Source organism: Aegilops tauschii, chromosome 1 (genome assembly GCF_002575655.3).
Source record: "Aegilops tauschii subsp. strangulata cultivar AL8/78 chromosome 1, Aet v6.0, whole genome shotgun sequence".
NCBI lineage: Eukaryota > Viridiplantae > Streptophyta > Magnoliopsida > Poales > Poaceae > Aegilops > Aegilops tauschii.
The window spans coordinates 463,477,253-463,491,649 of NC_053035.3; the positions used below are offsets into that span (position 1 = coordinate 463,477,253).

The following is a 14,397-nucleotide window of genomic DNA, read 5'->3' on the forward strand; positions in this document are numbered from 1 at the left end:
CACATGATAACCGAGGGATATACTTATAAACAAAGAAAAGTTGTATGACAAGGTGATCCTCTGTCACACATCATTTTCAATAAAAACTTTGATATGCCAACATCTTTGATTGGTAGAAGCAAGTCAGAGGGTCTAATTATAAGGATGGCACCTCATCTTGATGACCGATTTATGTATTCGGGAATAAGTAGATGGTATCATGATATCATTCTATTTGTGGATCATGACTTTCATAGAAACAAAGAATAAAGGCTATTTCTTATTCGAGCGACTGGTGTTTTAGAAAATAAATTCATAAGAGTGAGATTTTTTTACTTTGGTAAAGCGCAAGAATGACCATCGAGGTCAATCAACTAGAGACGGATGAGTAGGACATTATCAAATTTCATTCGTTTTTTTTTTGCTAGAAAACTTCTGATCTATTCATCTTCAATCTTGGCAGTACAACGAACACCAGAAATAACAAAAATTTCATTCGGTTTTTTGTTAATCGTGCAGGAATGAATCTTACAACTCTACCAAAAAGTAGCACGAATTAGCACTAGGCTAGAAACAAATTGATTTGTAAGCCTGTGCGACCATTGGCTACTTGGTTTGTGAGCATTAGTGCTTTTGTTGCATGACTTGTATGATCGTTGATTTTTGCACCAATTGCAAGGTTATTAAAAATATATTTATAAATATGTAGACTAAATCGAATGAAAACAAAATATGTGCTCCAGTGAGCAAAATCCGGCGACCTGGGACACGGGTTCTCGTGGCGCGCACGGATTGGTTGGTGCACTGACAGCGCCGGTCTCCACGCACGCGACTCCACCGGCATGACGATGGCATCGATTGCTCTGTGTCTTTGACATCGTGTTTTTGCCTTGTGTCTTTGTGTGCCGTGTGGTGGTCATCAGTCTAGAAACATGCATCGCGGAGCATGGTGTGCGCGGTACGTGTCGACACACGACCCAGAAGTGCAAGCGCACGACAAGTCGGCGAGTGCGCGGCGAGAGGACACCGGCGGTCGGCGGAGGAGGCCGGGTGCTCGTTGCTGGATGCATCTCCACCTGGCGAAGCAATCTTTCGCTCGTCGGCCGTCGACTCTGCTGGACCCACGTGTGTAGCTTAAACAAGAGATTTTTGACTGTGCGGCGGCAGTACTTTCTGTGGAGCGTCCTTTCTCGTCCGGTACGTCCGCTGTGACGCAGCGCTTTCCGCGTCGACTCGTGCCTTTCCAAGCTGCGAATTTACGCTGGATTTTCACCGAATTTGCTAATCGAAGTCCAACGTGTCGTAATAACGGGGTACGATGATCTATGATGGGTGAAAAAGACTAGCAGTGCGAGCAGAAGTTTTTTTTTTTTGAGGGAGCGAGCAGAAGGTTTTGATGTGCAGAATGAAATCAATTGCATTGGTATTTTTGTTCCAAAACAACAATTTAGTAGTACTACATGATAACCCGTGATGAGAAACTAAATCCTCCAGAGACTGATGCCTAGTACTACAACTTTGCTGGACTGAATCATCGCAGGCCTCTCCCGCGTTGACGAAGCTGCTACACTCCACGAGTACAGCGTCAAGAACGCCGGACTCTGCGCTGCTTGCTTCTTCTTCACATGGTGTGATCGCGTCGTCCAGGTCAGCCGTCTCCTCGGCCGCCACCGGAGCTGCTTCAGGTGAGGAGAACACATCGATCCATCCCTCGTCCGAGTCCCAGTCCGGGAGCGCCGAGGCAGGGCAGGCCAATGCCCTCATCCTCCTCTCGGCCGTGCTCTCGTGCTCCGCGTCGTCGGTGTCTGACTCCGACTCCCAGAATGCCGCGTCCAGCGTGCTCTTGGGCGACACCCATTTGCTTTTGCTCTCCACGGCTTGAGGCTTCGCGTCTACGATGACGGCGGACGCCAAGAACGGGTGCTCCAGGAGCTGCGCTGCCGTGCGCCGCTCGCTGGCCTGCCTGACCAAGCAGCCGCGCAGGAAGTCCTTGGCCTCAGCGGACAGCCATTGAGGCACCTCCGGGACGGCCTCCGTGTACCCGATCCGATGCAGCGCGGCCAGAGCGTCACCGTCCATGCCGATCCACGGGGCGCGGCCGGTGGCCATCTCGACAACCATGCAGCCTAGCGCCCAGACGTCGGCCGCGGGGCCTTGCTCCTCGCCGCGCGCCACCTCTGGCGCCATGAACGCCGGCGTGCCACCGATGATCGGGCCGCGTGCCTCCCTCGCGCACCCGAAATCGGCGAGCTTGGCGCGGCCGTCGGCGCCGATCACGACGTTGCGTGCCTTGACGTCCCCGTGCACCATCCCGGTGGCGTGGAGGTACGCGAGCCCGGCCGCCACGTCGGCCGCGTACCCGCGGACGGCGCGCTCGTCGAGGCCCCCGTTGCTGGCCACCCGGTCCGCCAGCGAGCCGCCGGGGGCGAACTCGAGGAAGAGCTGGTAGGAGCCGTCGCGGGCGCCGCGGCCGCCGATGCAGGAGACGACGCGCGGGGAGCGCAGGCCGGCCATGAGGCCCTCCTCCCTCTTAAGAGCCGAGGCGCACGCCGCGCTCGCGGACTTGACCGCGAACAGCTCGCCTGACACGTCGTCGGCGGCCAGGAAGACCTCGGCCCCCGAGGCGCCGCGGCCGAGCGTGCGCACCCGCGTCCATTGCTTGCTCACGGCCATCGTCGCCTTCTCTTGTGTAATCTGTGCTGGGAATTGGGATTGTGGTGGTTTCTGGTGCTCTGTTGTCGATGAGTTCGATTCTTTTTTTGGCGGGTGTGCGTATATATAGGGAAGAAAGGAAGGCTTTGTAACTGGGAGGAGAAAAGTTTAGACCATGTGGCGTGTGCTGGGCTTAGGAAATCCAGAAGCGAAAAGGCGTGGGAAGCAAGCCGCTTCGGGTCTCGGCACGCGCTCGCGGCGGCGGCGTCCTCCTGCGGCCATGGATGGACGGGCATGTGAGTGGGGACGCGCGGCGCGGACAGGGCTTGACCAAGCTTAGCGCTCCGCCTATTCTTACCCGCGTAAAATAATCTCGTTTAGGAGTCGGAAAAGGCGAAAACCGTGTCAAATCACTCAGGGTCCCGGTCGTCTTGTAATGGCACGAGTGTTGTGAGATTTGCCCAGGCTCAGCCGATGATTCTTGGAAGGTACAAACGGGCTTGAAAATTAAGTAATTTGGTGTACTTTTCAAAGTCTTGGTCGCTCATGGCGAGACGAGCTGTGTGAATCGGAGCGAGCTGGGTTGCCAGAGTCTAGTGTAAACCAACACAATCGGGGCTCGAGGTCAGCGGCTGCACCTGAACGGAGTTGGCCAGTTGGGTCTCCTCTCCATAGTTGGTATGGTACTTTGACATTACCACTACTTACCTTCCCTCCAAAAAGAAAAGGTAAAGGGAAAGCTTGCCTCTTCCTTCAAAATAAATAAACGCTCTGTTTCCATTGCGGACCGCCAAGAGATGCACACAAGTCAGCCTTCATGGTACTAGTACAGTAGTATTTAACTCAAGTTCCATTTGTTAATGCTTAGTAATGTTGAGGTCAAGCCAAAAGGCGAGGTGACTTGCTTTTCATTGGAAAAGTTCCCAACTCTAGCTGTAGCAGGTGTCGGCCGTTTGACCTAGTTGAACGCCGGTGGGTGTGCGGGCGAGGTTGCACGAACTGAACTGGTGCTGTTGACGAGCGGCCAACGGTGAGCCCGGTATGATCCGCGAGATCGAGGCGATCTTCAGAAGATATGAGAGCGACGGACACGAACACGATAAGTTTGAGTTAGATGAAGCGGCCCACTTTTACTTGAAGCGACACCGCGCTGGATGCAACATACAGCAACTACTATTAATTCCTTGCGTGGAGAGAGCTTTCAGCTGATTCATTTTGTTCAGTGCACTTGAACAGTACGGGACGTAGACTCTGATCGTATTCAATAGTGGTCCGAACAGTAAGTCTCGGAGGGATGTCAAACCCCCTGTTGCTTGCAGATTATGCTTAGTCGAAAGAAAAGGTCTGCCCACTCTTTGCCTTGTTTTCCAGGCAAGATAGTCAACGTCGAAACTAATCTTTCCATAGGAAAGGGAGCCAAAACGTCCTCTAAGAAACGGAGCAGGTATAGAAAAAGGGGACCTGAACTTTTATCTCGAGGCAGTGTAGATCGTTGACATTAAACTTGGAGCTCGGGAGTAATTTAATCTGGGAAGAGGTTGACCAACTGAAGAGACGGGGCAATTTTAGGAGTAGCATATGTCATGGAGGGAGTACCGAACGTCTTTTAGGATAGATATGATTGTGTTTGGCAACAGTGTGATGGAAATGCAGTGGAGGTATGGCCTTTTGGCCGACTCCACCGAGGCTCGTCCAAATCCGAACTCCGAGACGATTCCCTCCGTTGGCATAAGCCGTTTGCAAGTTGGGATGTTGGATAAGGCAGTTGGGTAACCATTCGCCGTCTTAACGTGACAGGATTAGTACTTTTCTGATTCTCTCTGTTTCTTGATGACAAAACTAGTACTGTAGTACTTTTTCGTTTCAGATAGCCCTTCTCATCTGACTCGTCCGCTAGGAGGACAGACACAAGACCAGCAGCAGAGATGTACTCAAAATTGGGCAGAAGATAACTCTTGATCACAAGAACCTCAGACAGTTTTTTTTTTTAAAGGAGGAAGACCCCGGTCTCTGCATTTGGACGATGCATGCAGTCACAAAAACCTAACAAAGTAGTACATCACTAAGTCTGAAGCCACCATCTTGGCAACATTTGTCGCTAATTCAATCCACTTGATGAAATGGTGCAGATAGTCTGAGCCTAATACCAAACAGACCTCGCAGCAAAGCCTAACATCTAAAACCGGAGGCCCCAGCCAAGCCACACCGATCCATCTTCAGAACACTAGTCCGGCGCACTCTGAGAGGCTGCCGCCGCCGTCTCCCACCGATCCATCTTCAAAACAGGTGCTGACGCCATGACCTTGGCAGGTCTGCCATAGACGCCACCACGACGCCATCCTCCTGCGCGAGTCCGTCTACACACATCGAACGGCGAGACTCCATTGTGCCATGCCGCCGAGATCCACAGTCGTCGACGCGTAAGATGAAACGCCGATCTACCAAAGATGTTGTCCATTGGTCCCTCGAGCCCGTGCACATCTCCAAGATTGACGCCCCCAAGGGGGAAATGACGCAAGAGCGTCGCCGTCATCCGATCTACCGATCTAGGGTTTCCCCCGGAGGTAACAGATAGAGGCTTGAAACTTCTCCATGGCGATGTCTTCAAGAAGAGAACGACACATAAGAGTGCCGCCATTGCCGGCCTTGGCATCTAGCCGAGAGCAAGGTTTTCACCCAGATTTGTTCGAAGAACCTCCATCAAGTCTTGAGTACGGATCGCCGCCATCTCTACGTGGGACTGGAAGTAGGATCCAGGCCGCCGCCGCCTGACCAGCCAGCATCCACACCGCGCGAGCAGCATGGCTGCCTGAGACAATCCCTGGCCGCGGCACCGGAGAGCCATACACCAGACCCCGCCATCGGCTGAGGAGAGGACGACGCCACGTATGCCCAGGAGCCACTGCCGCCAGTCCGTGCCGTTGCGCCGCCGCGCCCCACGCCCGCGCCGCCATCCTCAGGTAGGAGGAGAAGAAGGCCTCGCCGCCGCCCATGCCGAGCGGGCTTTGCCCGACGACCTGCGCCGGTGGCGGCGAGGAGGGCCTAGGGCGAGCGGGCTTTGCCACGGGGACGGCGCGAGGAGAGGGGATGGGCAGGAGACAGGTGAAAGCAATTCAGAAGAACAGGGGTGTTCCCTTGCCATTCTTGCCTCCACCGTTCGCAAAATGCTTGCACCTCCGCACAGAGGAATAAGAAAGGCCGAGGACAACAGAAGGAAAGAAATATTCGGTTCAAAAGAAAAGGACCAATATGCAATGAAAAAAAGGGTTGGCAGCATAAAATGAAATTGAAAGTGTAGTCACCAACGCACCGGTATCAACAGTACCGCTATCACCACTCGACAAACACATTTGAAATATCTGCTGGAAAATGGTTTCACAAAGAGAAGTAAACATCGATATATCAATGACCGCAGTGTATTTCTTCTACAACCGCAGCATAACGAGGACAGAAAACTGCCACTATTGATTAGTTCTATTTTAGCATCTTAAGTTTGCCCTGTGCCAGCCAGGCCGTCCGCCTCGACCATCAGCGCGCGGGGCCCAAGAGCCCACTCGTATGCCTCGCCCGTGAGCCTGAAAAAACGGGTCTCTCACATGCATCTCATGCGTGGCCGCAGAATCTAATATTTGTTGCCCATAGCGAGACGTAAGTAGGTCTTGCCTCTACTTCACTGTAGTTTAACTTAAATTCCAGAGTCAACTACTTCCTCCGTTCCTAAATATAAGTCTTTCTAGAGATTTTGCTATGGACTACATACAGAGCAAAATGAATGAATATACATTCTAAAATGCATCTATATACATTTGTATGTGGTCTATAGTGAAATCTCTACAAATACTTATATTTAAGAACGGAGGAAATAGTAATGACCGTACATTCCGCCCAAAAAAAACTAAAGATTGCACAGGTAAATTATCACTAATTAATTCAGTACTCCAAGTGCCGACTGCCAGTCGCTTAGTAGTAAAACTATTTAACTCAACGTTCCATTTTTAATGAATAGTTATTTTAGAAACATCTATGATTTTATTCATACTCATAATAATTACAGGTACACTGATTTGAACCGAAATTCTATAAAAAATACAAAGTAACTCATGTGAATAAGGATTACAATGAAATCTTTTGAAAACACCTTCTTCGCGGTATCAATCTTTGCTCAGAGAAATACTCAAAAGACTTTGATAAAAAGGCTGCAATTGGACTCGAGCAACGATTTTGTCACTCTTTTACCCGCACAAACATTATCAATAATGGTTTTTGAAAGCGCCTTGAGTTGACCAACCAAAAGGATGGGAAGCCTTGATTGATGAACGTATTTGGGCCGGGGATGATCCCCTAGAAGTGCAAGTCATCGTATCATTATATCTTCACCATGGTGTGATGAAAGATTTCACATCCACAAAGAATCTTTTTTTTTGCGAGGAACCTCCATAAAGAATCAGACCAACAAAAAAAAGCTTGACACATCAATATAAACTCATCAGATCCGAATAATCGGTTCTGCGAGGACATAAACCACTTTAACCTCATGGCATCGCCAAAAGTACGAGAGGCATTTATTCTCACAAAACGTTAAGATCCAAGGTTCCCCACCTCTCAACGTCAAGATGGCAGCCAGAGGTGAGGGGGCCTAAATTTCTCAGTTGGCGACGACGATGGCGGCATGAGAAAACCCTTTGTTAATGATTAGTAAGAGCATCTCCAACGCTGACGCGCAAATTGTCCAGCATCCATCCGCGGACATGGATTCGGGAATCGGATATCTAACGCTATCCGGTATATGTCCGCCAGTAATTAAGAGGCAATTTCAATACAAATAAAAAAACCCGATCCACAACGCCGGATCACACTAACGCTCGATTATATGCCCGGTCACAACAAACAAAGGCAAGTATGCTTAAGTTTTTAGATCACAAAAGAAATATCAGTTCAACAGTCAAAATTGAGTTTTTCTGCCCTGTCGGACCGGCAATCCGAGCTTCCTCCACGCTCACGGTGTCGTCATCGCCGCATATGTAGCCTTCCATCTGCGCTTCCTCCTCCTCCTCCCTGTCTATCGCCTCCAACTCATCTTTCTGCCGTTGCAACATATTGTAGCGGACGGTTTGCACGATCATTCGTGCGTCAGCATCCAAAGACTCCATCTTCAAGGACGACACCTTGGCGCCCTCCGCGTCGGCTACAATCTTCACCTTCTTTTCTTTGGACATCGCCTTCTTCTCCTCGAGCGTGGCCTTTTTCTCTTCAATAAGGTCCTCTTCTCCTCGAGCGCAAGCTTCTCCTCGGTCGCGTCCACCAACAGTTTGAACCTCTCCGCCCTCTTCTCCTCCTTGATGTCCGAGCGCTTGACGTATGCCTGCTCCTTCTTGGACAAGATGTTCTCGAACCTCTCCGTAATCTTGACCATCTCACCTTCTCGCTTCGCCCTCTCCTCCTCCTACTTGTTTCCCTAAAACCCTCTTCTAACCTTTTTGGTTGGTTGTTTTGTTGGGTCAGTCGGGTCACCGGTTTCTTCCTCCGTGGCTCTTGGCCATGAATAAGTTTCACTTCTATTGCCCATTAAACTTCAACCAACAATGCATGCTATAGAAGTTTTCTTCTCCAACTTCTTGAACATCGAATACACACGAGAAGGATACAAAATAGAACATTGTGAATAAAATTATGCACATTCGGCTAGTAATCAACAAAACAACCGGCTAATGATCAACAAAACTATGCACATCTGGCTAGTGATCAACAAAACTATGCATATCGACTAGTAATTAACAAAACAACCGGCTAGTGATCAACAAAATATGCACATCCGGCTAGTAAATTATGCACATCCGACCAATCAACTTACTTGCTCGGTGATTTGCGCAACATCAAGCCACTATGTGATGAGATGCGCCAAGCGGCCACAATAATTCGAGATGGCATCTTGGATGGTGTACCATTGATGGTTGAGGGAATTTGGTTCACGGTTGCAGATGAGCGCGTTGGAGTAGGGCACGAAATGCTTATGTTCTTGGAACCATGTGTGAATGTTGACCCAAAAATTTAAGCCCTTCTGCTCGGTGCCATGGATCGGATCGAGACTAGTAGCCAACCAAGCATGACGCAACAGTTTATCCTCCTGCATGTTGAGGATTTCTTCTTCACATCGCCGGTAAAATCATCTAGATCATCGTCCCCGTCGTGTCCTCCTCCTCCCCCACCTCCTCGTTCTCCTATCCGGCGGCCAAATCCAGTTGTTGTGTGCCGGTCTGGGACTCTGGGTGTAGGTCTGCTGCGTGCCGGTCTGGGTGTACCCCTGTTGCTTGTGGGTGTAGCTGCCAGAATGGGTGGGATCCGGGTCTTCTACCTGCCCGTCCTCATAAGCACCTGTTTCCTCCGCCTTCCTCGTGGATGATGTCCAAGATCTCCCCGTCCGCATCATTGTACGCCTGCTCGCCCGCTTAGGCATATCAGCAAATAGCGTGCGGGCACCCATGTGCCCCCGCCCGCCATCCGCACCCGGGCGAGTTGTGGCGAAGAAGACTCCGAGAAGAGCGGCGGTGCCTGGTTTACGTCGACGATGTAAGGCACTTGCCCGACGGCGACTACTATGGACTGCTGACCGAGCTTCTTGGCAACGTACCAGTACGGAGCTTTGTAATGCTCCGGCCTTGGCGGCGTGCGGACAATGGGCGTCACCATCAGTGCTTCGCGACCCGAGCCGCGGCCTCCACCACGTCCGTGACCAGCACGCCCACCGCCACAGATGCCATCTGCATGCCCACCACTGGCCTTCCGCTTCTTGAGCTTCTCCTCCTTTTGCAACATTCGCTTTGCCGCGGCGCCGAGTTCATCTTCTGGGCGAGGGTGGTGGTGGGATCCTCCTCCACGTCCATCACCACCTCCATCTCCGGTAGGTCCTCGTCCAACTCCATGCGTCGGCGACGGGAGCGAAGAAGGAAGTGGGGAAAAAGGCGGGAATTGCTTGAGAGCGGGGGAATGGAAGAAGAGAATGGTGGATTTTGGCGCGGAAGCAGTGCGGGTGCTACAAAAGCGTGGGCTCCATCTTTCTTTTGTGTGGGCCATGGGTGTAAGAGACCGATGTTGCTCGTGTCCGGACTCCCGCAAAGCGCCCATGTTAGGTTCCGGTTGCGGAAAAAACGTGGTTCGAACCGCGCGGCGGACCGTTACAGACCCGCGTTGGATGGTTTTTGGGTTCCAGATAGTACGATCTAAACGTATGCGGACGGTTTGGGAGTCGGTGTTAGGGATGCGGATGCGGTCAAGCCAAAAGACGAGGAGACTTGCTTTTCGGTGGAAAAGGTCCCAACTCCCAACTCTAGCTGTAGCAGGTGTCAGCCCTTTGACCTTGTTGAACGCCGGTGTGCGGGCTTGGTTGCACGAACTGATCTGGCGCAGTTGACGAACGGTCATCCGGTGTGATCTGTGATCGAGACGATCTTCAGCAGATATGAGAGCGACGGACACGAACTCGATTTATACGAGCCGTGTGTGCTAAAAAGGGATAAGTTTGAGTTAGATAAAGCGGCCCACTTTTACTTGAACTCTTGAAGTGACATTGCGTTGGGTGCAACATACAGCAACTACTAATTCCCTGCGTGCAGAAGAATTGTTCAGTGCACTTGAACAGTACGGGACGTAGACTCTGATCATTTTCATAAGTGGTCTGAACAGTAAGCCTTGGAGGGATGTCAAACCCCTGTTGCTTGCAAATTGCTCTATGCGCAGTCGAAAGAAAAGGTGTGCGCGTGCTTTGCTTCGTGTTCCAGCCAATATAGTCAACGTCCAAACTAATCTTTCTTTCTATAGGAAAGGGAGTCAACGTCCTCTAAAAGGAGCAGGTACAGAAAAAGGGGACCTGAACTTTGATCTCGAGGCGGCGCACATCGTTGACATTTAACTTGAGCTTGGGAAGTAGTTTAATCTGAGAAGAGGTTGACCAACTGAAGAGACGGGGCCGTTTTAGGAGTAGCACATATATTTCATGGAGGGAGCGCCGAACTTCTTTTAGGATAGATATATGATTGTGTTGGCAACTTGGCATCAGTGTGATTTGGGGAGATCATCTGATGTGATGGAAATGCAGCGGAGGTATGGCCTTTTGGCCGACTCCACCGAGGCTCCTCCAAATCCGAACTCTGAGATGATTCCTTCCGTTGGCATAAGCCGTTTGCAAGTTGGGATGTTGGATAAGGCAGTTGGCTAACCATTTGCCGTCTTAACGTCAGGTAATCAACTAGTAACATACTTGTAAGATTAGTAGTACTTCTCTGTGTTTCTTGATGACAAAAGTAGTAGTTCTTTTTGGTTTCAGATAACACTTGTCATATGTCTTGCCGGCCAGCAGGACAGACCAAAAACCAGCAGCAGAGATGCACTCGAATTTAGCTCTTGATCAGAAGAACCTCAGACAGGCGAAAGCAATTCCCACAAACCGTGATGCCAATTTTTCATTCAAATTCCCACAAACAAGAAAAACTAATAACGGATATGTGAAAAAAAGGGAGTTGGCATGGATGGGCAGCCTTGTTCAGTTGGGCAAGGTCCGACGGGGCTACGGCCGGGGGCGTACACCCCGCAGCGCAATGCCCGTCCAGGCCTGCTGGGCCCGGAGATGGCGCCTGCTCATGCTCGCGCAGAGCAGGAACATGCCATGCAAACTGCTTGTTACGACTTCATGGCGCCTGCCTGCTAGGTGTATACATGTTCTCGGATATAGAAAGCCAACGAAACTACACCCATGCCAGCCCCCTGAGCATCTCCAATAGCTTGTTTATATGGATGTCTATACTCGTATTTCACGACGTGAGCCCAAAACAGGCGTCCAACAGCTTGTCTATATGGTCGTCCAAATATACACATCCTCTAAATCGACCTCGACAATGTCCACGTCTGGACATTGTGAAGGCGTCGTCTAAACTCAGCTGTAGTCATGATTTCTTCCTCTCCCCAGCAATGGCCCACCTGTCATGGTCCTTGTATATAGACATTCTGATGCAAAACTGGACGTGTATATAAGGGAATCTTTTTAGACCATTGTCTATATGAATATATAGACATCCAAATATACACATGCTATTGGAGATGCTCTTAGAGCAACTCTAGCAGACCCCGCATCCCGCCGGCCCGCAAAATGTGTTTGCAGTTCGCGCAAAACCGCTTTTGCGGGCCGGCGCGGGCTGGCACAGATGCAGACCCCGTATAATGGACCCGTAAAAAAGCATATTCCACGAATATGCTTTTTTACGGGTCGGCTTCTGCGGGTTCTGATCTAGCGCAGCTTCTCCCGGCCCGCAAAACTTAGATTTGCAACTTAAATTGATCTAGCATAATGCTTTTCTTTGCTTTTGCAACAACATTAGATACAAAACATATCACCAAATCTTGGCTAGAATAGCAAAAAAAAAAACAAGAACCACAAGTATGCATTTCAGAAGATTTCCAACTTCCATAACTGCTCCCACTAGTTCAAGCAATATCTTCTCCATGCACTCATTGTTGATCTGCGGATTCTTGACCTTGCTTTCTTCATTCTTCATCTTTGGTCTCAAAGAAGTAGACGTTGCTTCCCCTCTAGTTGCACATGCCGCTGCATCATTGCCTTCGATTGTACTAAGGAGTGCACTAACATCTATTAAGTTTCTTTCTATCAACAAATTAATGTATTGGCCTTCCCAAAACCAAAATGAGCATCCATCGTCCTACACAAAACATTGAGCAAGCTCGAAGTGAACTAAAGAATGAGCTATGGAATGAGGTACCGCAAGTGCACGTACCCCGTCGTTTTCGCATTTGTAGAACACCCATCCGGGGTGCTTCGGCGTGCCCGAAGTGAGCCGCAGCACTTGGCGCGGGCAGTCGTCGCACTCTATGAGCGGCATCGGCAGGCCACAAAGACGCTGCGCGAGCGCCGAGCCCGGTGAACGGCCGGACAAGTCCATGCCCGCAAACCTTCGGCGGCGGCGGGCGGACGAACCCATGCCTGCATGCGGTGATGCGCCCTTGCCTGGGTTGCGGGAGAGGCTCCCCGACCACTCCATCGCCTGGGGCAGCAACCGGCGGCCGGAAAAAGGCAAATCCGGCGGCCCGCGATGAAGTGCCGCAGATCTGCAAATCCGGCGGCCCGCCGACGCAGGGGGAAGGAGGGAAGGCCTCGTGCGCGTGGCGGCCTTCCGGCGTGCTCCTGCCGGCTGCTGTCGCCGGAATCTTGGGCGGCAGCCGGCGGCGGCGCGCGGGGGAAGGGGAGAGGTGGTTGGTGGGAGAAAGCGCGAGATGAAATGTCCCCCCAACCAACCGCTTCCGCTTATATGCAGGGCATCGCAGCCGCGAGGGGGAAACCCGCGTTTTCCCGGGTTGAGGTCGGAAATTTGCCGCGCCCCCTAACAATTTTTGCGGGCCGGGGCGGGATGCGGGGTCTGTCGGGCAGGCTTTCCGGCCCGTACCCGCATTTTGGCGGTTATTTTGCGGGTCGGGGCGGGATGTGGGGTCTGCTAGAGTTGCTCTTAGCCCTCCGAGGCCGGAGTGACAAGCGTGCGCCACCACGCTCGGCGGATGCGACGGGCGGGTGGTGCGTCTATATGCCGGTCTACGCCGTACTCAGCTGCCAATGTGGTACTATTAATTACTCCCTCTGTCCCAAAATATAAGAAAGTTTTTGATATTAGTATAGTGTAAAAACATTCTTATATTTTAAAACGGAGGGGGTAGTACTTATTTTGAGAGAAGAGAACTATTTACATTTTAAGTTTGCCTAGATGGGCTACGTAAATGGAACCAGCCAACCACGAGTGCCAACCACGTCGGCCTCGACCATATGCGCGCGTGGCCCAAGAGCCCAGTCGTATGGCCCACGAGCCTGAAAAAAATGAAGAACAACTAACTCGAGGAACCTCCAGTGGGACCTCCAGCGGTCACTTTTAATGCTCTTAGAGCACGCCAAGTGGTACGTGCCCAATCTGTCATGTTGATGTTGGGTTTAAAGACATCCAACATTGTTTATTCACTTGCCCTCGTGCTATTGAAATTTGGTATGAACTTGATCTGGTAGATGTTATCACAAAGGCGGTTGCTGAAGACCGTTCTACATCAGTCACCATGAAGATCATTGGCAGGGCTCAAGTTGCGGCAAGAGAGTTGCCATTGCCCGAATTTGTTGCAGTTGCAGCCTGGTAGATCTGGTGGCAGCGATGACAATTCATAAAGGGAGAAAATATTCTGGCCCCTAACCACACCGCTATTGCAATTAAGGTTATCTGCACTAACTTTATTAGAGCGACAACTCCTAAACAACGAGTTTGAAAGCATGATTACATGTGGAAGAAACCGGATAGAGGGGCAGTTAAAATAAATGGTGATGCCTCCTTTTGTGCTGAAAAATTATCTGGCGCTACAGGTGCTATTGCTCGCGATGACAGAGGTGATTTTATTGCAGCAGCTAACTGGTTCATACCACATGTTAGTAATGTTGATGCAGCTGAAATAATTGCGGTCCGAAATGGAATCATTCTCGCTGAAAGGATTGGGTGTAATTCACTGATCATTGAATCTGACAGTACGGTTGCAGTGGAAACCTTTAATCAACAAGAAGCATACTTTGGTCCTGAGGCGGCTATCATCATGGAGTGTAAGCAAATGGAGTTGGAATTTGCAAAGACTTCCTTTGTTCATTGTTTTCGTGAAGCGAATGAGGTAGCAGATAACCTAGCGAGAAATTCTCTTACCATTAGATCTCCGGGATTTTGGGATAGTTCTATCCTGGAC

The 14,397-nt window shown here is 50.6% G+C and overlaps 1 protein-coding gene across 1 annotated transcript; it reads right to left on the bottom strand.

The window, feature by feature from the left end:
• Positions 1-1,254: 1,254 nt before the first annotated feature.
• LOC109743702 (mitogen-activated protein kinase kinase kinase 18-like) lies at positions 1,255-2,797 on the bottom strand. The gene has a single exon (XM_045229063.2). It carries the CDS (start codon positions 2,650-2,652, stop codon positions 1,303-1,305), a length of 1,350 nt encoding a protein of 449 aa, XP_045084998.1. The 5' UTR covers positions 2,653-2,797; the 3' UTR covers positions 1,255-1,302.
• Positions 2,798-14,397: the final 11,600 nt, after the last annotated feature.

What these genes read in the sequence shown, in the direction of transcription:
- LOC109743702 (XM_045229063.2), bottom strand. Translation starts at nt 2,652, where the DNA reads ATGGCCGTGAGCAAGCAATGGACGCGGGTGCGCACGCTCGGCCGCGGC.